Source organism: Dendropsophus ebraccatus, chromosome 4 (genome assembly GCF_027789765.1).
Source record: "Dendropsophus ebraccatus isolate aDenEbr1 chromosome 4, aDenEbr1.pat, whole genome shotgun sequence".
Lineage (NCBI taxonomy): Eukaryota > Metazoa > Chordata > Amphibia > Anura > Hylidae > Dendropsophus > Dendropsophus ebraccatus.
In genome coordinates, this window is record NC_091457.1 from 69809086 (window position 1) to 69832009 (window position 22924).

At 44.6% G+C, this 22924-nt stretch overlaps 1 protein-coding gene across 2 annotated transcripts in view; it reads right to left on the reverse strand.

The window, feature by feature from the left end:
• The window catches only part of VAT1L (vesicle amine transport 1 like), a 56538-nt gene that overhangs the window by 19483 nt on the left and 14131 nt on the right, over window positions 1–22924 (reverse strand). For both annotated transcript variants that reach the window (XM_069968495.1, XM_069968496.1), the window contains exons 2-3: window positions 21882–22011; window positions 360–575 (exon numbers count right to left, since the gene is read on the reverse strand). In XM_069968495.1, coding sequence (XP_069824596.1) covers window positions 360–575; window positions 21882–22011 — 346 coding nt within the window. The remainder of the gene's footprint in view (window positions 1–359; window positions 576–21881; window positions 22012–22924) is intronic.

Genomic DNA, 22924 nt, shown 5'->3' on the forward strand with positions numbered 1-22924 from the left:
ATAAATAGGGAAACAACAGGGTGGCCCCTTTTTGTCAATGCTTAACTCAAGGTGCGAGTATTGCGACATGACAAGGGCTTGCCAAGGCAGGCATCCATCCACAGACAGCCGTTTTGGGGTATTTGCCCCTCGTCAGTGTGGAGCAGGATTCTGGCTAGTTGGGGCAATGAACATTCAACCAACAAAACACAGTAATCACTGAACTCAATAAATAAGGTGGGGCCAAATTTACTAACAAATGTGTGCTCAAGTAGTAAATAACGAAAATATATAACACAGAATGTAGCCCCCCATACAATACACCCCATTTCCCCGTTATCCATCCATGGCTTTAGTTACAGAAGATTCTTGGCACTTACCACTCCTCCACCTGCGGAGTGAACCAGTACCGACATGCCTTCTCTCAGGTTGGCCACTTCAAATAGCATCATGTAGGCTGTGACAAAGTTCATTGGGAAAGCAGCTGCTTCTGAAAAACCCATATCATCTGGGATCTTGTAGATAAATTCTGCAGGAGTGCAAACAACCTCTGCCCAAGCATTGTAATTGACAAAGGCCATCACTCTGTCACCTATCTGCAACACAAAGACATAAGGATTATTAGCAAGTTGGATGAAGGCTTACCATAAAGCAGCGGTGTTTAATATGGAGGCTCTTAGGCTGTTGCTAAAGCCATGCTCCTACACTGCAGTGACCGACACCATGCCCCCATATGGCTGCTTGATATTGCTGTGATTTTCGGCAACATCTAATAAGGCAGAAGCATGGTGCTGTGGTTTCAGCAGAATGTGTTGACCGCAATGTGTGAATGCGGCCTACAAACTAGTCTGAAAAGTCACTATAGCTGTAAAGAAACAAAACAGGAAAACTAATGACACCTCTGTTTCATGACCAACATTGGGCCACCTAAAGAGCAGATGACAGGACTGGAGATAATCAATAACGGATAGTCATAATCAATTACAAATGTTATTCCATACTGTGTGTGCACTGCCAGCCAATTTTCCATTGACTTCAATAGAGCACATTGTTACATTGAAAATATCGCAGTATTTTTTCTTCAAAATGACAACTATATTTTACTTTTATATTACTGTCAACAATAACATAACTCTCCCATTTTCCCAATACATGAAGAGGCACAATATTTAAACCCAAAGTCCCGTTTTTTTGGCCTACTGTAGAAAGGATGCAAATGTAGCTAACCTTCAACTATGAGAAGTAATAGATATCTGTCACTGCAGACCTATGCAATGCACAATTATTAAATGTGTTTCCAGCGTTATAAAAACTGTTATTTCCGGATGCAGTGCCACAGTTGTCAGTGGGCTGTAACTAGTATTGTATCTAAGTCCCTTTCACTTGAATGGGGATAGGTTTTACCTAGGCAGCTATTATTTTTTTTACTCATCCCAGACAAGCCTTAAAGGGGTACTCCAGCAAAAACCTTTTTTTTTTTTTTTTCAAATCAACTGGTTTCAGAAAGATATATAGATTTGTAATTAACTTCTATTTAAAAATGTCAAGTCGTCCCATACTTAAAGCGACTCTGTACCCACAATTTGACCCCCCCAAACCGCTTGTACCTTCGGATAGCTGCTTTTAATCCAAGATCTGTCCTGGGGTCTGTTTGGCAGGTGATACAGTTACTGTCCTAAAAAACAACTTTAAAACTTGCAGCCTCGTGCCCAACGGCCGTGGCCTAGATTGTGTGTATGCATTAGGCTGGCACAACCTCTCTGTCCCCCCTCCCCACCCTCTACATCATTAGGAATGCTCCAGGCAGATTGTCTCCAATTCCCCACCTGTGTCAGCCCGGCACATGGGCTGGATCGTTAAGGCACCTGTGCAATGTTCAGAAAGCATTCCTAATGATGAAGAGGGTGGGAAGGAGGGACGGAGGGGTGGCGCAAGGTTAGGGCACAGATACTCTAAGCCCTGGCCGTTGGGCACGGGGCTGCAAGTTTAAAAGTTGTTTTGTAGGATAATAACTGCATCACCTGCCACATGGACCCCAGGACAGATCTTGGATTAAAAGCAGCTATAATAAGGTGCAAGTGGTTTGGGGGGGGGGGGGGGGGTCAGATTGTGGGTATAGAGTCGCTTTAAGAGCTGCTGTATGTCCTGCAGGAAATGTTGTTTTCTTTTCAGTCTGGCACAGTGCTCTCTGCTGACATCCCTGTACAAGACAGGAACTGTTTAGAGCAGGAAAAGGTTCTCTATGGGGATTTGCTACTGCTTCTTGAAGGGCATACAGTAGCTGATAAGTATTGGAAGACTTGGGATTTTTAAATAGAAGTAAATTACAAATTTATATAAGTTTCTGAAACCAGTTAATTTGGAAGAAAAAGATTTTCACCGGATAACCCATTTAATAATATAAAATCTCTCTGCGTTTCAGACTCAGGCTGGGACTTGTGATGTTAATACACAAAGAGGCATATATATAACATTAGTGTGAAAGCGGTCTAAGGGGTGTGTTAACAATACAATCTTACTGAGTTCACCAGGAGCAGTGTCAGCATAACGGGTGCCACTTTCTGGCGTCTCAGTCTATTTGAGTGACATACAGGCACAATACAATCAGTATGGTGCCTGTATCATCCATTTCCATAGGTTTTGTTTTTCCAAATGTAATGCATTTTTTTTATTCCTGAACAGTAGAATTATTTCATTTTAAGGGATTTTTGGATTTGACTCTTGTAAGCCCACACATTGTGCAGCAAAATGGATTGGAGAAGGGAATTGTTGTTGTCATTTTTCCTCTCTCTTGAGATGTCGTGAATACATTTTACAGTCGCTAAGCCATTACTAGATCTTTACTGTTTCCTGCAGGGTTGGATATAAATACATAGAGGAATTAGTTTCTGCAGTGCTTTTATGTAACACTGTACAGTTATTTTAGTTAAGCTGCTTTGTGGCACAGTTCTTCTATAGCAAAATGCCTTAAAGGTTCATATTTCATTTAGGATTGCACAGTAATTTTCTAAAGATGCCCTCTGACACATCCCGATGATATGCCAAGATGTGTGTTTTTACACAGGACTGCAGGTAAAGCCCCACAAAATGTGATCTCAGGAAAGATCAGTCCTGTTATTCTAATTACTAGAATCATGGGGCCTGCAATGCCCAAAATCTTAAAGGGGTGCCACACAAACAACCGAAAAACACTGATAAGTGTTATGTGTGTGGTGTTGTGTAGGGGGGTTCACTTACTGCTGGGACCACACTGTTCATGAGAGTGGGGGTCCTGTGCCCCCTAGTCTGAACCGAGAACTCCATTCAACTCTTGGGGTCTGATGGAGATAATCAAGTATAGGAGATTCAGGAGCAAATGCAAGAATTTTAACCCCTTGCCTCTTCAGCCTGTTTTGGCCTTAATGCCCGGGGCCTATTTTTCAAATCTGACCTGTGTCTCTATATGTAGTAATAACTCTCCGATGCTTTTAACTATCGCAGTTATTCTGAGACTCTTTTTTCATGACATATTCCTCTTTATGTTTGTGGTATACTTTGGTTGATACCCTCAGTAGTTTTTTGTAAAAACCACAACATTTGCGCTACAAATTTAAAAATTTACATTTCTTTATTTCAAAACTCTGTTTTCCTAAGAAAGATAGTCATGCCACATGAAGTAATTACTGATGCAACATCTACAACATGTTTGCTTTATGGTGACGTCATTTGGTGAACATCCTTTTACTTGTTAGGATGTTAGAGGGCTTTAATATTTTGCAGTGATTTTTCAAATTTTCAGCTCTGATTTTATTAGGGACCAGTTCAGTTCTGAAGTGTATTTGTGGGGCCTGTATGTTAGTCACCCACATAAATCTCTCCACTGTAAAAACTGCACCCCTCAAAGTATTCATAGTAACATTTCATAACCCTTTAGGTGTTTTGCAGAAATTTAAGCAAGTTGGAGGGGAAATTTAAAATTTTCATTATTTTGGCAGATATTCTATTTTAATTACTTATTCCTCTTACACAGCAAATACTAACTGAGAAATACCACTATTTATTCCCCTTATTCCATTGTTTCTAGGAAACCCCCCATATGCGGCCGCAGTGCGTCACCTGACTCAACCACAGGCCGCAGACATGACAAAGACCTGGTGAGTTTTGGGGCCTTTTTTTATTTCAGGGTTTTTCTTTTAGCCATTATACCATTTCACAAAGGCCTTGGGGTGCCAAAATATTGGTGTAAGACGAGTTGACGTTTCCATCGGTACCATTCATACCACCATTTTTTATGAGGTGGTATGAATAAAAAACAATTCAGCAGCAGTTTTTCACCATTTTTTGTAAGCCGTTTACTATACGTTACATATGACATGTTATTGTTATTCGTCAGGTTGGTACGATTACAGTGATATCCACTTAATATAGCTTTTGTTATAGTTTATGGCATTTATACTATAAAAACTGTTTGTGTCTTGCATATTGTAAGAGCAATTACACAAAACAAGGCTATGCATTTAAAAATTACATAATTTTATTAACACGATTAAAAATCTCATAACATATAATGCATATAGTGCAAAAAGGATCCAGCAAAGACAGACAGAAACCACAGTATTAAGGTCATATAATCACATAATCAAATATGGGCAAGCGTTTACAGAACATAAGTATCAGCACATGCAGTGTATCCACATGGCCTCAGGGCTGCTGAACGCAGACTTGCATAACATGTCTATCTAAGATGTAAAATGTAAATATCCCTAACCCATAGTGGAGTCTGGCGTCTGTACCCCGACGCACATTTCGCGTAAGATCGCTTTCTCAAGGGGCGTGTCTAACTCCTGTATCTCGCGTTATTTATGATGTGGATAAGGATTCCTTCCGGGCAGCGACGCAGGTCACAGGAGGGGCAAGGAATCACGCGACTTCCTCCCGGCCTACGTCACTGGAACGCAAGCCCGCGGGTGGAACGCAGGCAGGCATACGCACAGCAAACTATTGAGGCCATGTCGGAAGGGCTCCTGTGCCCAATTCTCTCGAGACCCGCGTACACGGAAAGTACTCGTTATACACTATTAGGAGTATATATTGTAAGTAATATTTAAATTTTTTCGTCAATGGAGTTATGTGAGGGCTTTTTATTTGCGGCATAAGCTGACGTTTTTAGTGGTACACCTTTTGGGTACATGTGAAGTTTTGATAGCTTTTATCTATATTTTTGGGGGGGCGGAATTAACAAAAAATTTTAATTTTAATTATTTTTTATTCATTTTTTTGTGTTAATCGGCGGGTTAATTAATGTAACGGGTTAATAGATGGGGTCATTACGGTCGCGGCGATACCAAATATATGTCTCATTTATAAAGGGGAATGGGAAATGTGTATATTTATTTATTTATATTTATTTTAATGTTATATTTATTTTATTTATTTATTTGTGGAATTATTTATTTGTGTATGTGCTTCACTTTCACTTTACAGGTGGCTCTATAATACATTACAGCACATGATCAGAAGCTGACAGCTCATTCATAATATTGGTAATTTTGGAAAATATGAGAAAATATTATTTGCATAATAATTTGGAACCCAGTGTGCGTGTGTGTGTATATATATATATATATATATATATATATATATATATATATATTTATTTTTTATTTTTTTTTTTGCCAAAACATACCTACCCCCAGTCAACCATAAGGTATACATTTTGTCTACCTGAAGACACTCCTAGATAAAGCTCACTGCTCACAGGAATCTACACAGCAAAACATCTAAACAGCACCCTTTTACCAGAAATAAACTACAGGGAAAATGACCTTTCGTCTAAATAGTCATTAACTTGTGTTCATTCAATAGTATACAAGAGCAGTATTTAACCCCTTAACTACCCCCGCAGCTTTTGCCTTAACCCCTAGACGACCCTGGACGTAACGTTACGTCATGGAAGTCTGTCCCCAGACGACCCATGACGTAACGTTACGTCATGGGCATTCCGCGCTGCAGGGGGTTAATAAAAACATATAAAGTAAAGATCGCTGCTGATCCTTTCAGCAGCGACCTTTTACTCACCTGCAGCCGCGGAATCGCGTCCCCCACGCCATCACGATCGCTGTGATTGGCTGGCCAATTAAGGGCAGCCAATCACAGCAATACCGGTGCATTGTGGGCCGGTATGACGTTAGAACACCGTGATTGGTGCTCAGAGACAGCACCAATCACGGTTATGCCGGACCACGTGACCCCCGCGTGTACCACGTGACCCCCGCCCCCCGATCACCCGGATTGGCCGTTTGCCAGTAACTGGCCAATCACGGGCGAGGCGGGCGTTTCAAAATATTGATCCCTCCCTGCTCGCCCTCCTTTTCGTCAGGATCGCCGAGCAGAGAGGGTGTTTGTGAGTTGCCCGCTGCTGCCCCGTTGTGCCCCGTCATCGCCCCCCCCCCTGTGCCATCGCCCCCCCCCCTGTGCCATCGCCCCCCTGTGCCATCACTCCCCTGTGCCATCCGCCCCCCTGTGAGATCCGCCCCTGTGCCATCCGCCCCCCTGTGAGATCCGCCCCTGTGCCATCCGCCCCCCTGTGAGATCCGCCGCTGTGCCATCTGCCCCCCTGTCCCATTCCCCCCTGTGCCATCTTCCCCCCCTCTTCCCATCAGCTACTGCCCCCCTTCCTCCTCTGTCTTCCTCCTCTTCTCCCCCTTGTCTTCCTCCTCTTCTCCCCCCCCTGTCATCCTCTTCTCCCCCCCTGTCATCCTCTCCTTCTCCCCTGTGCCCTCCCACTGTTCTTGTGCTCCCCCCCCATCTGTGCCAGCCTCGTTGGTGGCATAGTGCAGGGTGATCAGCCAGCAGTGCCCACTGTGTGCTGCCTGGCTGATCTCCTGAAATTTGTGACTGTGCAGCAGCAGTAGTTCTACTGCTGCTGCTGCTCCTGTCTCTCTTGTTCTGATCAGTGACTCATCACTGATCAGCAACAAGTGGGCACAAGTTTTTTTTTTTTTGTTTTCCCCTGCGCCACTCCGTGCTGCCCGTGCTGTCGCATCCGTCGGTGGCATAGTGTGTGCAGGGAGATCCTGCTAGCAGCATCCTCTGTGCTGCTAGCGGTCCCCCTGCCTCTCTTTGCCCCCCTCAGACCGTTCCTCCGCACCGCCCCCTCATCTGCCCACCTCACTTTCCCACCCCTGTGCCAGCCTCCCCCTGCCTCTTTTTGACCCCTCAGACCGTTCCTCCACCAGCCTCACCTGCCCACCCCTGTGCCATCCTCCACCTGCCCACCCCTGTGCCATCCTCCACCTGCCCACCCCTGTGCCATCCTCTCTGCCCCTCTTTGCCTCCTCAGACAGTTCCCCCCCACCTCACCTGCCCACCCCTGTGCCATCCTCCACCCTTGCCTCTTTGTTCCTCCAACCCCCACCCACCGCCCCGTTTCTCTTGTTCTGATCAGTGACTAATCACTGATCAGCAACAAGTGTGCCCCTTTTTTTCTCTAACAAATACTTTTTTCCCCCTTTTTTTGCGTCCGTGCTGCCCAGTCCCTCTGCCTCTCTTTGCCCCCTCAGACCTCACCTGCCCACCTCACCGACCCACCCCTGTACCAGCCTCTCCCCCCTGAGTCACTTTGCCCACTCAGACCGTTCCTCTGCCACCCTCCCCCTCACCTGGCCACCTCACCTGCCCACCCCTGTGCCAGCTTCTCCCCCCTGACTCTCTTTGCCCACTCAGACAGTTCCTCCGCCACCCACCCCCTCACCTGCCCACCCCTCTGCCATCCCCCCTGTCTCTCTTGTTCTGATCAGTGACTATTCACTGATCAGCAACAAGTGGGCACAGTTTTTTTTTCCCTTGAAAAGTGTAAGTGTAAAAAACACACACACTACACATAAATAAATTTTACTGATTTACATAACCCCCCATATCTAAATCTTACAAAAATGTCCCATCGTGTGTATTCGGCTGAAGAGGCATATGCTCTTATTGCCTCTGACACCGATACAGCCAGTGAGGGAGAAGAGGAAGATCCTACTTTCCTCGTTTCGACCTCCTCCTCCTCCTCTTCATCATGTAGCGATGATGAACCCCCAAGGCGCCGAAGGCGTCCAAGGCGAACGCCTCGGGCAGCCTCCCCCGATCTCCACCCCAGTGACCCCATCTCCACCCCAGCCCCCCATACAAGTGAGCCCATCTGGACCCCAGTCCCCCCCAATTTTGAGCCACAGATTCCCGATTTTGTGGGACAATCGGGAATCCAATTTGACCCCTCAGGCTTCACTGAAATAGACTTTTTTAAGCTCTTTTTCAGTGATGAACTGATAAGTCTGATGGTCGTGCAAACTAATTTGTACGCCCAGCAGTTTCTGGCTCAGCACCCCGTCTCCTCTTTTTTTTCGGGATCCCACAGCTGGACCCCAGTTGATGCAGCAGAAATGACCACGTTTTGGGGTCTTCTGCTGCACATGGGGCTAGTTAAAAAACCCCGAATTAGGCAGTATTGGAGTGTGGATATTTTATATAACACTCCAATACACCGGATGGCCATGACAAGGCATCGCTTTGAGGCCATCCTCAAATTCCTGCATTACAACGATAATGCAAGGTGCCCCCCCCGAGATGATCCCTCTTACGACCGCCTATACAAAATTAGGCCGGTCATTGATCATCTTGCGGCCAAATTTTCGGAGGTATATATCCCAGGGAAATATATCTCCATTGACGAATCCCTTGTCAGCTTCAAGGGGAGAGTCCAATTTCGCCAGTACCTTCCAAGTAAGAGGGCAAGGTACGGCATCAAACTCTACAAACTCTGTGAGAGTACCTCAGGGTACACTCACAGATTTAGAGTTTATGAAGGGAGGGACACCCACATCCAACCTCCAGAATGTCCCCCCACTCTGGGAGTTAGTGGGAAGCTTGTGTGGGAACTGATGTTCCCACTACTGGATAAAGGTTACCACCTCTACGTGGATAACTTTTATACCAGTCTCCCTCTTTTCAAATCCCTCAGTACCCGAGCTACTGTAGCTTGCGGCACTGTGAGGAAAAATCAGAGAGGCCTCCCAAGATCTCCTGTGGCAGAAGTACTGCGACGGGGTGTCTTCAAGGCCCATTGTAGCGACAACCTGGTATTAGTCAAATATAAGGACAAACGCGATGTCCTTATTTTGACTACTATCCATGGTCCTGGCACGACCCCTGTCCCTGTCCGCGGTACCACCGCAGTAGCACTCAAACCCGATTGTATTTTGGACTACAATCGGTATATGGGAGGAGTTGATCTTTCAGATCAAGTCCTAAAGCCATATAGTGCTCTGCGGAAAACAAACATCTGGTACAAAAAGTTAGCCGTGCACATGGTCCAAACGGCAATGTACAACGCGTTTGTACTTTACCGTTGTGCCGGCCACCCTGGGAAATACCTCCAGTTTCAGGAGGCAGTTGTCAAGGCCCTGATTTTTTGTGGAGGAGAAGGAGGAGGGCCTAGTACTTCTGCAGCTGCAACTGGAGGTCCCCGTATCGTGCCAGGGCAGCACTTTCCTGGCGAAGTCCCTCACACTGGCAAGAAGGGCAAAAGCCAGAAAAGGTGTCGCGTGTGCTACAAAAGGGGGTTTAGAAAGGACACGTGTTTTCAGTGTGATACATGTCCTGATAAACCTGGCCTCTGTATAAAAGAATGCTTCAAGACGTACCATACGTCCATGGAGTATTAATTGCCAATCTTCAAAATTCCCAAATTTGTCCTTTCTACTTCTGGTCACTGGTCACTAGAGATGAGCGGACCGTTGGACTTTTGGTCGCTCTCTCGTAATGCCTGTGATCCCGGCTGCATAGTTGCGCTCCCGCGAATATGCGGGCAGGATATTCCAGGGAATTCAACATGGATTCCCTGGAATATACTGGCCACATATTCCCGGGAGCGCAAATATGCAGCCAGGAACACAGGCATTACGAGAGAGCGCCGATGCCATCGGACCAAAAGTCCGAACAGTTCGCTCATCTCTACTGGCCACATGTAGGGTTTATTTTTATTTTATTTTATTTTTATATAGGGTACATAGGGTCCATTTACACGGAAAGATTATCTGCCAAAGATTTGAAGCCAACGCCAGGAATGGATTTGAAAGAGGAGAAATCTCAGGCTTTCCTTTATGACCTGATCTCTTATCCAGCTTTGGAAACAGACTATAAACAGAGATCAGGTCGTAAAGGAAAGTCTGAGATTTCTCCACTTTCAAATCCATTCCTGGCTTTGGCTTCAAATCTTTGGCACATAATCTGTCAGATAATCTTTCTGTGTAAATAGACCCATACACGGCATAATTAGTGGAGGGCAGACTTTCCATGTCGGCATCACATGCCGATGTGGAAAGTCATACTGGCCTGACAGTTGAGCTTCTATGTTTCAACTGTCAGCCAATGCCGTGCCTATCTCCTAATTTAGACCTCAAATACACATGGGCTCCCAAGGCCCATTGTATTTGCAGGCTTATAATTAGAGCCAGATTTAGATTTTTTTTTTCTAGAAGGAACATACACGGCATAATTAGGGCATGATCACATTGAGCAAAATCGGGGGAATTCCAAAGCAGAGCTCCACTTGTCTCAGTCTCAAACAGTGTTAGTATGGGAGGGCTCGCGCGTCTCCGCTCAAAGAATTTACATGTCAGTTCTTTGAGCGGAGGCGTGCAAGCCCTCCCATAGACACACTGGTTTACACTGGGGCAGGTGGAATTCCAACGTTTTTGCTCGGTGTGAACGCACCCTTAGGGCCAGTTCACAATGAGTAAACACGGTGTAAATCCCACTGTGCTCAGTGTGCTGCTGTAAGTGAATGAGAGGACGCACGCTAGTTTGAGCGGAGAGGACAGGGAGCGGACCAGCGAGCACCCTCTCAATCACTTACAGCAGCACACTGAGCACGGCGGAGAGGTCCGCCACGGAATAACGCCGTGTTTACTCAGTGTGAACTGGCCCTTTAGTGGAGGGCAGACTTTCCATGACGGCATCAAATGCCGACGTGGAGAGTCATACTGGCCTTACAGTTGAGCAGTGTGAAAATTGGCATTTCTAATTTTCAACTACTGCAGCACATTCAGTCCAGGAAAATAAATTTTTGAAATGCTTTTGCACCCTACACCTCCTAAATACATTTCTTGGGTGGTGTAGTTTCTGTAATGGCGTCCTTTTGCTTGGGCATTTTTCTATTTATTTTCCTGAGAATGTCTGCAACTGTCAGCCAACTCCGTGCATGTCTAATTTATTTTTCTCTTTTAACCCTACCTATGTGCCGGTCACCAGTGAGGTCCGTGTAGCATGAGGGCTCAAAAGGGCATTCCGGCCTCAAAAGGGCACTCTGTCCTTTTGGAGGCTTGTCCTGTGCCCACATAGCAATTCATTTCCACACCTATATGCAAAGTGGATACCCCCCACAAGTGGGGTCCATATGCTCACTACACCCCTTGTTAAATTCCTTGAGGGGTGTAGTTTCCATAATGGGGTCACTTGTGGGGCATATCTACTGTCTTGGTAACCTGGGGGCTTTGTTAATTTAACATGGCTTCAATGATCCTTTCCGGCCTCAAGAGGGCACTCTGTCCTTTTGGAGGCTTGTCCTGTGTCCACTTAGTAATGTATGTCCACTTGTGGGGTATTTCCCCCTTCGGCGGAAATTGCTCTGCTCATTCCCCATCCACCCCACTTTTAACCCCTTGAGAAAATGGAAGATTCCAGGCTAGACCAACCTTTTAGTCTAAAAAATTTAATTTTTTATACTAAAATGTTGGTCAAGCTTAGAATCTTTCATTTTCACAAGGGGTTAGAAGAAAAAAATACCCCCTAAACATGTAGAGAATTTGCCCCCGAGTATGGAAATACCTCACATGTGGACTTAAAGTGCCAAGCGGGCGCAAGGAAAGCCTCCAAAGGGAAGGAGCACCGTTTTGGAAGCTTGATTTGGCGAAAATAAAGGACGGACACCATGTTGACTTTACAAAGCGCCTGTGCTGCCAAAACAGTGAAAATACCCACAAGTGACCCCATTATGGAAAGTACACCCCTCAAGGAATCTAAAAAGGGGTGTAGTGAGCATATGGACCCCACTGGTGGAAGGCACATAGGTGGAACAATGTGCTGTGAAAATGAAAAAATTCATTTTTTAATTTTTACAACCCATTGTCCCATATTGTGCCTGCCACCAGTGGGGTCCATATACTAACTATACCCCTTGTTGCGTTCCTTGAGGGGTGTAGTTTCCATAATGGTGTCACTTGTGGGGGGTTTCTACTGTTTTGGCAGCACTGGGCCTTTGTAAAGGCAACATGGCCTCCGTCCTCCAATCTGGCCAAATCCAGCTTCCAAAATCCAAACAGCGCTCCTTCCCTTTGGAGGCTTTCCTAGCGCCCACTTGGCATTTCACGTCCACATGTGGGGTATTTCCGTACTCGGGGGGAATTGCTCTACATGTCTAGCAGTTTTTTTTCTGTTTTAACCCCTTGTGAAAATGAAAAATTTGAGGCTAGACTAACTTTTTGGTCAAAAAAAAGTAATTTTTCATTTTCTTAGCAGATTGTGCCTGCCACCAATAGGGTCCATATGCTCACTACACCCCTTGTTACGTTCCTTGAGGGGTGTAGTTTCCATAATGGTGTCACTTGTGGGGGGTTTCTACTGTTTTGGCAGCACTGGGCCTTTGTAAAGGCAACATGGCCTCCGTCCTCCAATCTGGCCAAATCCAGCTTCCAAAATCCAAACGGCGCTCCTTCCCTTTGGAGGCTTTCCTAGCGCCCACTTGGCATTTCACGTCCACATGTGGGGTATTTCCGTACTCGGGGGGAATTGCTCTACATGTCTAGCAGGTTTTTTTCTGTTTTAACCCCTTGTGAAAATGAAAAATGTGAGGCTAGACTAACATTTTAGTTAAAAATATAAAATTTTTCATTTTCACGGCACATTGTTCCACATTTGTACCGGTCACCAGTGGGGTCCATAAGCTCACTATACCCCTTGTTGCGTTCCTTGAGGGGTGTAGTTTCCATAATGGTGTCACTTGTGGGGGGTTTCTACTGTTTTGGCAGCACTGGGCCTTTGTAAAGGCAACATGGCCTCCGTCCTCCAATCTGGCCAAATCCAGCTTCCAAAATCCAAACAGCGCTCCTTCCCTTTGGAGGCTTTCCTAGCGCCCACTTGGCATTTCACGTCCACATGTGGGGTATTTCCGTACTCGGGGGGAATTGCTCTACATGTCTAGCAGGTTTTTTTCTGTTTTAACCCCTTGTGAAAATGAAAAATGTGAGGCTAGACTAACATTTTAGTTAAAAATATAAAATTTTTCATTTTCACGGCACATTGTTCCACATTTGTACCGGTCACCAGTGGGGTCCATAAGCTCACTATACCCCTTGTTGCGTTCCTTGAGGGGTGTAGTTTCCATAATGGTGTCACTTGTGGGGGGTTTCTACTGTTTTGGCAGCACTGGGCCTTTGTAAAGGCAACATGGCCTCCGTCCTCCAATCTGGCCAAATCCAGCTTCCAAAATCCAAACGGCGCTCCTTCCCTTTGGAGGCTTTCCTAGCGCCCACTTGGCATTTCACGTCCACATGTGGGGTATTTCCGTATTCGGGGGGAATTGCTCTACATGTCTAGCAGGTTTTTTTCTTTTTTAACCCCTTGTGAAAATGAAAAATGTGAGGCTAGACTAACTTTTTGGTCAAAAAAAAGTAATTTTTCATTTTCTTAGCAGATTGTGCCTGCCACCAATAGGGTCTATATGCTCACTACACTTCTTGTTACGTTCCTTGAGGGGTGTAGTTTCCATAATGGTGTCACTTGTGGGGGGTTTCTACTGTTTTGGCAGCACTGGGCCTTTGTAAAGGCAACATGGCCTCCGTCCTCCAATCTGGCCAAATCCAGCATCCAAAATCCAAACAGCGCTCCTTCCCTTTGGAGGCTTTCCTAGCGCCCACTTGGCATTTCACGTCCACATGTGGGGTATTTCCGTACTCAGGGGGAATTGCTCTACATGTCTAGCAGGTTTTTTTCTTTTTCAACCACTTGTGAAAATGAAAAATTTGAGGCTAGACTAACTTTTTGGTCAAAAAAAAGTAATTTTTCATTTTCTTAGCAGATTGTGCCTGCCACCAATAGGGTCTATATGCTCACTACACCCCTTGTTACGTTCCTTGAGGGGTGTAGTTTCCATAATGGTGTCACTTGTGGGGGGTTTCTACTGTTTTGGCAGCACTGGGCCTTTGTAAAGGCAACATGGCCTCCGTCCTCCAATCTGGCCAAATCCAGCTTCCAAAATCCAAACGGCGCTCCTTCCCTTTGGAGGCTCTCCTAGCGCCCACTTGGCAGTTTATGTCCACATATGGGGTATTTCTCTAAACTGCAGAAACAGGGCAATACATTTTATGGTGCATTTCTCTGGTAATAGGTTTTCTACTATGAGAGAAATTGGATTACAATATAATTTGTGCACAGAAAATTGAAATTTTCGATTTTCTTACACATTTAGCTTTTATTTCTGTGACTCAACTAAAGAGTTAAAAAACTTTTTGGGAGTGATTTTGAACAGTTTAGGGGGTGCAGCTTCTGAAATGGGGTGATTTGTGGGGGGGTTATTACATACAATCCCCTTAAATTCACTTCAAACCTCAACTGGTCCCTAACAAAAGCTGATTTTGAAATTTTCTCGAAAATCTGGAAAATTGTTGCTAAACTTTTAAGCTTTCCAGTGTTTTAAAAAATTGAAAGCAAGTTTAAAAAATGCTGCCAACATAAAGTAGACATATTGCTAATGTTATTTAGTGTCTAATTTATGTGGTATAACTATTTTCCTTACAGGCAGAATATTTCAAAGTTAGAAAAATGAAAATTTTCACAATTTTTCACATTATTTTGTGATTTTTCATAAGTATTCGCTATAAATATCCACTCAAATTTACCAGTAATTTAAAGTAGAATATGTCACGAGAAAACAGTCTCAGAATCATTAGGATATGTAAAAGCATCTAGACATTATTAATGGATAAAGTGAAACAGGTCAAAATCACAAAATTTGGCCTGGTCCACTGGGTCATTTTGGGCTGGGTCCTCAAGGGGTTAACGCAAACGGGCGTACATTTACGCTCGCAGTTTACCCGATCGCTGTGTATACACACACAGCGATTGGGTAAAGATTGCTGCTATAACTGATAGCAGGCCATCTCTGCTTGTTGGCACGGGTGCCGATGATCGCTGTAATTGGCTGGTCAATTCAGACCAGCCAATTACAGCTAAAAACAGCCAATCGCCATCAGTGTTTGTAGTAAAAGTGGCCATGGTGCCACTGCCCCGTTCGCCGAGACGGTGATCTATGTGAAAAATAAATGTTTTTTTTTGTGTGGTGTGTGTGGTGTAGGTGCATCATACTCACCTGATCCAGGCGTCTGGAGCGAAGATCCTGGAGCTGCACAGTGTCCCCCGTCATCCTCTTGATCCCCGTCATTTATCTTCGGCTCTTTGGCTCCCCGTTATCTATCTTCGGCTGTTTCCGTCCAGGTCCGTGCTACTTCCCCCTAGTGGGGATCAGTAGTAGTAGGTTTTTTTCTCAACGCCCTATTTGCCGTTGAGTGCTGATCAGTGCGCTAATCAGCAACTCCTCCATTTTGGTGTAGGCGGTTTTTCCCACTCCTGGTTAAAAAAAAATAAAAAAAATTCCCCCCATATCCTACCGCCACTGTCCGCTGATAAGTACTGCACATAAGTGCGGCATTTATCAGCAACTCCTTTTTTGCAGTAGTTTTTTTTTCTTACTGTTGAAAAACACGTAACAAAAACTACATTACACTACACTAATAAAGTTTTACTCTACACCATTATACTACAATAGACATTTACATACCCCATATACCAATCCCCATATAAAAATGGCCCACAGGGTTTTTTTGGCGGAGGAGGCATACGCTCTTATTGCCTTCGACACCGAAACAGCTATTGAGGATGAATGTGGGCATTCTTCTTTCCTCCATTCATCTTCATCATCATCATCCAGTGATGATGCATATTCACGTAGGCATCCCAGGAGGATGCCTAGGGCTTCCCCCAGACACGTCATCCCATCTCGCCCCCCGCCCCCCAGACACGTCATCCCATATCGACCTCTGGCCACCAGACAGGTGACCCCATCCCGCCCACGAGACAGGTGAACCCATCTGGACCCCAGCCCCTCAAAATTATGAGCCCCAGATTCCTGGCTTTGTAGCACGAACAGGAATCCAAATTGACCCCTCAGGCTTCACGGAAATAGACTTTTTCAAGCTCTATTTCTTTGATGACCTTATAAATTTGATGGTGGCGCAAACAAACCCTCCTCTTCTTTTGCTAGGCCCATGGTGTGGACCCCTGTTGATGCAGTGGAAATGAAAAAAATTTGGGGGCTCCTGCTGCATATGGGCCTAGTAAAATAACCCAACAATTCGGCATTACTAGAGTGGGGATATTATATATAATATTACATAAAATACTTTACAGTATGGTACAGTTTCAACAAGGGTACCCTCCCCCTTCGACAAGGGTACACTCCCCTCTTTATTATTCCTATTTCAGGGGTCACGTTGATCCGGGGATTATTCTGATTGCCATTTTGGAGTCAGGAAGGAATTTTCCCCTGTGATGAGGCTACTGTCATCTGCCTCACGAGGGTTTTTTTGCCTTCCTCTGGATTAACACAGGTTGAATTTGATGGACTCCTGTCCTTTTCAACCTTATAAACTAATAATTGGCTTAATACCCCAAATAAATTAAAATTGTCCCTTTTCCCCAACTAAATAGGCATGGCCGCCATTCTCATTAGAGGATGCCATGTTGCATTTACAAAGCCCCTGTGCTGCTTAGACAGTGACGCCCCCCCCCCCCCCACACACACACACACACAAGTCACCCTATTCTGGAAACTACCCTCTAAGGGAATCTAACAAGGGGGGCAGCCGGGATATGGATCCCTTGTTCATGGGCACATTTGTGCCGTGAAAATGAAAAAAATTGTATTTTTCATTTTCACAGCACATGTTCTACATTTGTGCCCGTCACCAGTGGGGTCCATATGCTCACTGCACCCCTTGTTAGATTCCTTGAGGGGTTGAGTTTCCAGAATGGGGTCACTTGTGGGGGGTTTCCACTGTCCTGGCAGCACAGGGGCTTTGTAAATGCGACATGGCCCTTGAAATGCATTGCAGCCAAATTCAGCCTCCAAAAGCCAAATGGCGCTCTTTCCCTTTGGAGGCTCGTCTTGGGGCCGCATCGCACTTTGTGTCCACATGTGGGGTATTTCCGCACTCGGGAGAAACTGCTATACACGTTTTTTTTTTTTTTTCTCTTTTAAACCCTTGTGAAAATGAAAAATTCATGGCTAAACCAATGTTTAAGTGTAAAAAATTTAATTTTTACACATCATTGATCTAGTCTTAACATTTTTCATTTGTGCAAGGGGTTAAAAGAGAAAAAACAAAACGTGTAGAGCAATTTCCCCTGAGTACGGAAATACCCCACATGTGGACATAAGGTGCCATGTGGCTGCAAGACGATACTCCAAAGGGAAGGAGCGCCATTTAGCTTTTGGAGGCTGGATTTGACTGGAATGGATTTCGTGGCCTATATTGCATTTAAAAGGCCCTTGTGTTGCCAAGACAGTTGAAACCCCCAACAAGTGGCCCCATTATGGAAACTACCCCCCACAAGTAATGTAGTGAGCATAGTAGTGACTAGTGGGCACGCTTCCGAAGGGAAGGAGCGCCATTTTGGTTTTGGAGGCTTGATTTGGCTAGAATGGATGATGAATACCATGTCGTATTTACAGAGCCCTCATGCTGCCAAAACAGTGAAAACCCCCCACAAGTGACCCCATTCTGGAAACTAAACCCTCTTAAGGAATCTAACAAGGGGTGCAGTGAAGATATGGACACCTTAATAACGGGCACATTTGTGCTGTGAAAGTGAAAAAAAATTTCACTTTCACGTCACATTGTGCCACATTTGTGCCTGTCACCAGTGGGGTCCATATGCTCACTGCACCCCTTGTTAGATTCCTTGAGGGGTGTAGTTTCCAGAATGCGGTCACTTGTGGGGGTTTTCACTGTCTTGGCTGTATGGGGGTTTTGTAAATGCGACATGGCCCTTGAAATCCATTCCAGTGAAATCCAGCTTCCAAAAGCCAGTTGGCGCTCCTTCCCTTTAGAGGCTCGTCCTGCGCCCGCTTGGCACTTTATGTCCACATGTGGGGTATTTCTGTACTCGGGAGAAACTGCGCTACACCCTTTATGTTTTTTTTTTCTTTTACCCCTTGTAAAAATTAAAAATTAAAAGGTAGAACGTTTTAGTGTAAAAAATTAAGATTTTCCTTTTTCACACCACATTGTTCTGAAAATCTGTAAAACACCTGTGGGGTTCAAATGCTCACCGCACCCCTTGTTGCATTCCTTGAGGGGTGTAGTTTTCTAAATGGTGTACCTTTAGGGGTGTTTTTTATGTTTTGGCACCCCAGAGCCTCTGCCAACCTGAAGTGGTACAGTCAAAAATGACCAAATATGACGGAGGCGTTGAAATTCACTAGGCGCTCCTTTATATCTGAGGCTTGTGGTTGCGTCAAATAGCGCAATAGGGCCACATATGGGGTATTTCTATAAACTGTAGAAACAGGGCAATAAATATTGGGGTGAATTTCTCTGGTAATAGGTTTATAATTCTGAAATATATTGGATTACAATAAAATTTCTGCACAGAAAATTTTCAATTTCCTTACACACTTAACTTTTATTTCTGTGACTCACCTAAAGCTTTAAAAAACTTTCTGGATGTGCTTTTGCACAGTTTGGGAGGGTACAGTTTCTGAAATGGGGTGCTTTGTTCAGCTTTCTTACATATAGTCCCCTCAAATAAACTTTTAGGCTATGTTCACACTGCGTATGTTTCCGGCCGTAGTGCGAACCGTGAATATACGCATGTAGTTTTGAGGTTGATGCGTTCGCTTGAAAGTATATGATATAAGCCCGCACAGTGCACACTACATATGAGCTTACGGCCGGATCGTATACGGCGCCGTGAAAAATGAACAAGACCATTGTTTGAGAACGGAAACGTTGAAACTTACGGCCGTGGATTTCCATGTGGTCCCGTACGAAGTACTTATTTCAGCCAAATTGAACTTGATTTTTCGATCAAAAAGGTTCTGTGTGGGTTACGGGGCTGGGCGAAGATTTCCAAATAAATGACCTGCCTCAGATCGCTTCGAAACAAGCTAGGGAAGCATAACTGTACTACGGGCGTATGTTCGCGGTTTGTACGCATCCGGCCGCATGTCTATTTTTCCCAAGCCCGTAGTTTCAGCCGCACACGTACGGCAGCGTACGAAATGCGGCCGGACTCGTACGCAGTGTGAACATAGCCTAAACCTGAACAGGTCGCTAAAAAAACCTGATTTTGAAATTTTTGTGAAAATTTCGAAAATTGCTGCTAATGTTTTAAGCTTCCTATTGTCTAAAAAAATGAAAGCAAGTTTATTAAATGCTGCCAACATACAGTAGACATATTGCTAATGCTATTTAATAAGTTATGTGGCATAACCATCTTCTGTACAAGCAGAAAAGTTTCAAAGTTGGAAAAATGCAGTTTTTCACATCTTTTGTTTTTTTCATAAAGATTCGTTGTAAGTATTGACTCCAATTTACCAGAAATGTAAAATACAATATGTCATGAGAAAACAGTCTCAGAATCAGCAGGATAGGTTAAAGCTTTGCCAAGTTATTAATTAATAAAGTGACACAGGTAATATTCATAAAATTTGCCTTGGTCCTTAAGGCCATTTCAGGCCCGGTCCTTAAGGGGTTAAAATTTAATTTACTTCTATTAAAAATGTTGCTGTTTTTATACCAAAAAATATATGTAAAGTTTTAGCCACTAGGGTTCTCCCTTTCATTAAATTTGCTGTTCACTGCTGGTTGTTAGGTCAATTTGTCTCTAGTAACAGAGACATCCAAATGGAAGTAATGCAGGGCCCATCGTTACAGACTCACTTCAGGAAGTGGGCTGGGCTATCATTACAGACTACTGTCTTTGCTGTCAGCCACAGCACTGCTGATCTGCTCAAGTTTACAGACTCTGCCTCCTCTCATCCTCTGGCTCTACAAGCTGCCTGTGTGAGTTGTTATACCATGATTTTTGTCTGCTTGGCAGCATCTGCTTTGGTAACCAGTTCTATTACTACTTGTCTATTTCAGTGTACTGGCTAAATCTTCCAGGCTTCTTATGAGGCTAGTTCATGAAGGATCACTGTGTATTTCTATTAGTATAGTCCTTGCTATAATCACCTTAAAGACACATGTGGCTGCACATTTCTGAACATGTGGGGGTAGTTAGAATGTGGTTGGAAGAATACTGGGCTACAATACGTGTCAGGATCTTACTTTATGCATTTCACGGCCACATCCCTCTACTAAGAGATGCCAGAAGGAGAATCCTGACATCTTTATTGTTACTGGTGCAGAACCCTACCTGAGGCTGCAAACGAGAGCTAACCACCACAAGCGTAGCTACTTGGTGGGGGCAAGGTAAGACAGCTGCTTTTGGGTCTGCATGTGCTGGAGGACCACTGCCAGAGGTTGGCCCCGATGGCTGTATAGCTTTGGGTGAGGGTACCATAAAGAGAAGCTGACAGGCTGCATGTAGAGTCTAGTCAGTATGTAGAGGAAGAAAGGGTTACTGATGCATGTATCAAATAGAGGAAAGTTGTTTGACACAATAGTGGCCATTAAAGCCCTCATAATAAGTTCACCCATGGGTTATCAGATACTGATGACAAGCAACGTTTCATAGTCTTTATGTTCACGTCACCATTTGACATAAACCAATTTGACAACTGGTTGAATAATCTCCCATGTATGAGGGATTAATGAAGGACTACATGTGAGGTGTTTCTGGCTGACTAGGCTTTCGTTGCAGCCCCACTAGGACACAGGTGGGTATAAGAGCGGCTCATTTGTTTTGATTGATGCCCCTTCCCAGAAGCAGAGAAGGCTTTATTGTACAATGGATTATGGCATTGTGTTAAGAGCTGTTGAAATGATCATTAAGCTCCTTCCCCTTGTTTCCCCTGTAGTGAAAAGGTCAAATATGGCTCTCGGTCACGTTTTTTAATTACTGTCCCACGGTGAGGACCGGCTATTCATTTTACCAAGCACAGTTGCCATGGAGAGGGCAGATCCGTCATATCACAGTAACAAGTAAACTTGGGCAACGTGACTTCAATTATAACTGAGACGGACATGCTTTTTTTCTCTCTCCATCTATGGGTAAGGTTGCTAAGCCTCCAACCTCATAGCTGTGAGGTAAAAGCTATGACCTAGGGAGCTGCACTATGCCCATACTCGCTTACAATGGACTATTTTATTAAAATACTCTCTAGTGTCATTTCCTATGGCTCTACACGAAAATCCCATATGAGAATGTAAAGCCATAGGAAATGACACTACAAAGTATCGCAGCAGATTTCACTGTGGAACTCGCAGCATTAAATCCGCTGTGATGTGTTAAGTGTGAAACCAACCTAACAGATCAGGCGAAAGCTACTCACTATCTGTCGTACCTGATGACGGCTTACACATATATTTCTAACAAATTTATGTGGAGTGAAAAAAAGAGCTTAAATTTGTAAAAAAGAGCTTCCAGCAGAGCGGCACCTGCCCATCAGGCAAGCAGGGGATACAGCTGGTGTAAGCCAAGGAGAAGGGGTGAATCTGCCCTTTTTCTGTGGTGTACGCCGGGGCGCATCTTAGTAAATGTCCCCCCAGGTGTCAGGCAAGTGGAATGAATGCGTTGTGATAATACAAAGAGATCTGACAGCACAATAGGGGGTGTTGATCATGTATCATTATCTTACTAAATATATCAAGATTTACCTCAAAGCCAGTAACATTTCCTCCAATGGCCTCAACAATTCCAGACAGCTCGAAGCCGGGAACCAGTGGTGTTTTTGGAGGATTGTCTATGTTTCCTTGTCGAACCATCAAATCGATGAAGTTCAGCCCACTGCAAGGAAAGGGGTGAAAGAAAAAAGGTAAAAAATACTTCTTTTTATTGTAGAAACAACATTATTCTATACAACACAGGGCCAGGGCTGCATGCACTGCAAAGAGAGCATTGTCCCATGAAGATAACCCATGTGGATTTGCCATTTTAGGATATATGAACATCATAGAGGGGGATCCCCTGCCTAGGTCTTCCCAACCTGAGCTACAATTGAGGACTCAAACTGCCTATGTGTAGCTGCTGTGGTAAATGGCCAGTCACTTTCTAGTGACAATTTGACATAAGTAAGTGCCCGCTCAGCCAGGCACTGGCTGCAGAAGTGACCTGCCTTGGTTGATGATTGTCCACTGTCTTGTGTCAAGGTGAAAGGGTATGTTCACACTGAGTAAAACAAGTGGAATTCCACGGCGGAATTTTCCACAGCGGAATCCCGCCTGTCTCAGTGTCCCATAGCCCGTCTCTGCAGCTGCCGCTCTCCGCTCAAATAAGTGACATGTCACTCCTTTAAGCTGAGAGCGGCGGCTGCGAAGGAGTGCGCGCCCTCTCATTCACTCACAGCGGGTCACTGAGAACGGTTGCTCAGTGTGAACATACTCAAAATCAGGAAGTGGTGAGCAGTGAAGACTGAGAACCATAAGAACAGCAGTAGCAGGGGATCAGGGATATACAAGAAGGCAGTACTATCTGTGCCTACATCAGTTCATATGATGTGAAATAACCAATCCTGTACATGGGTTGTGTTATAATTATAACTGTTGCCAGTGTTTCTGCAGGCAGTGCCAGCACCTGACCACTCAACATTATATTTACAATTACAATTATTAGAATTACAAACTTTAACTATAGTTATTTACATAGATAATGTTGTCTGTGGACTTCTTATGATGTGTGGAAATGGCAATGCTTGTGTTTT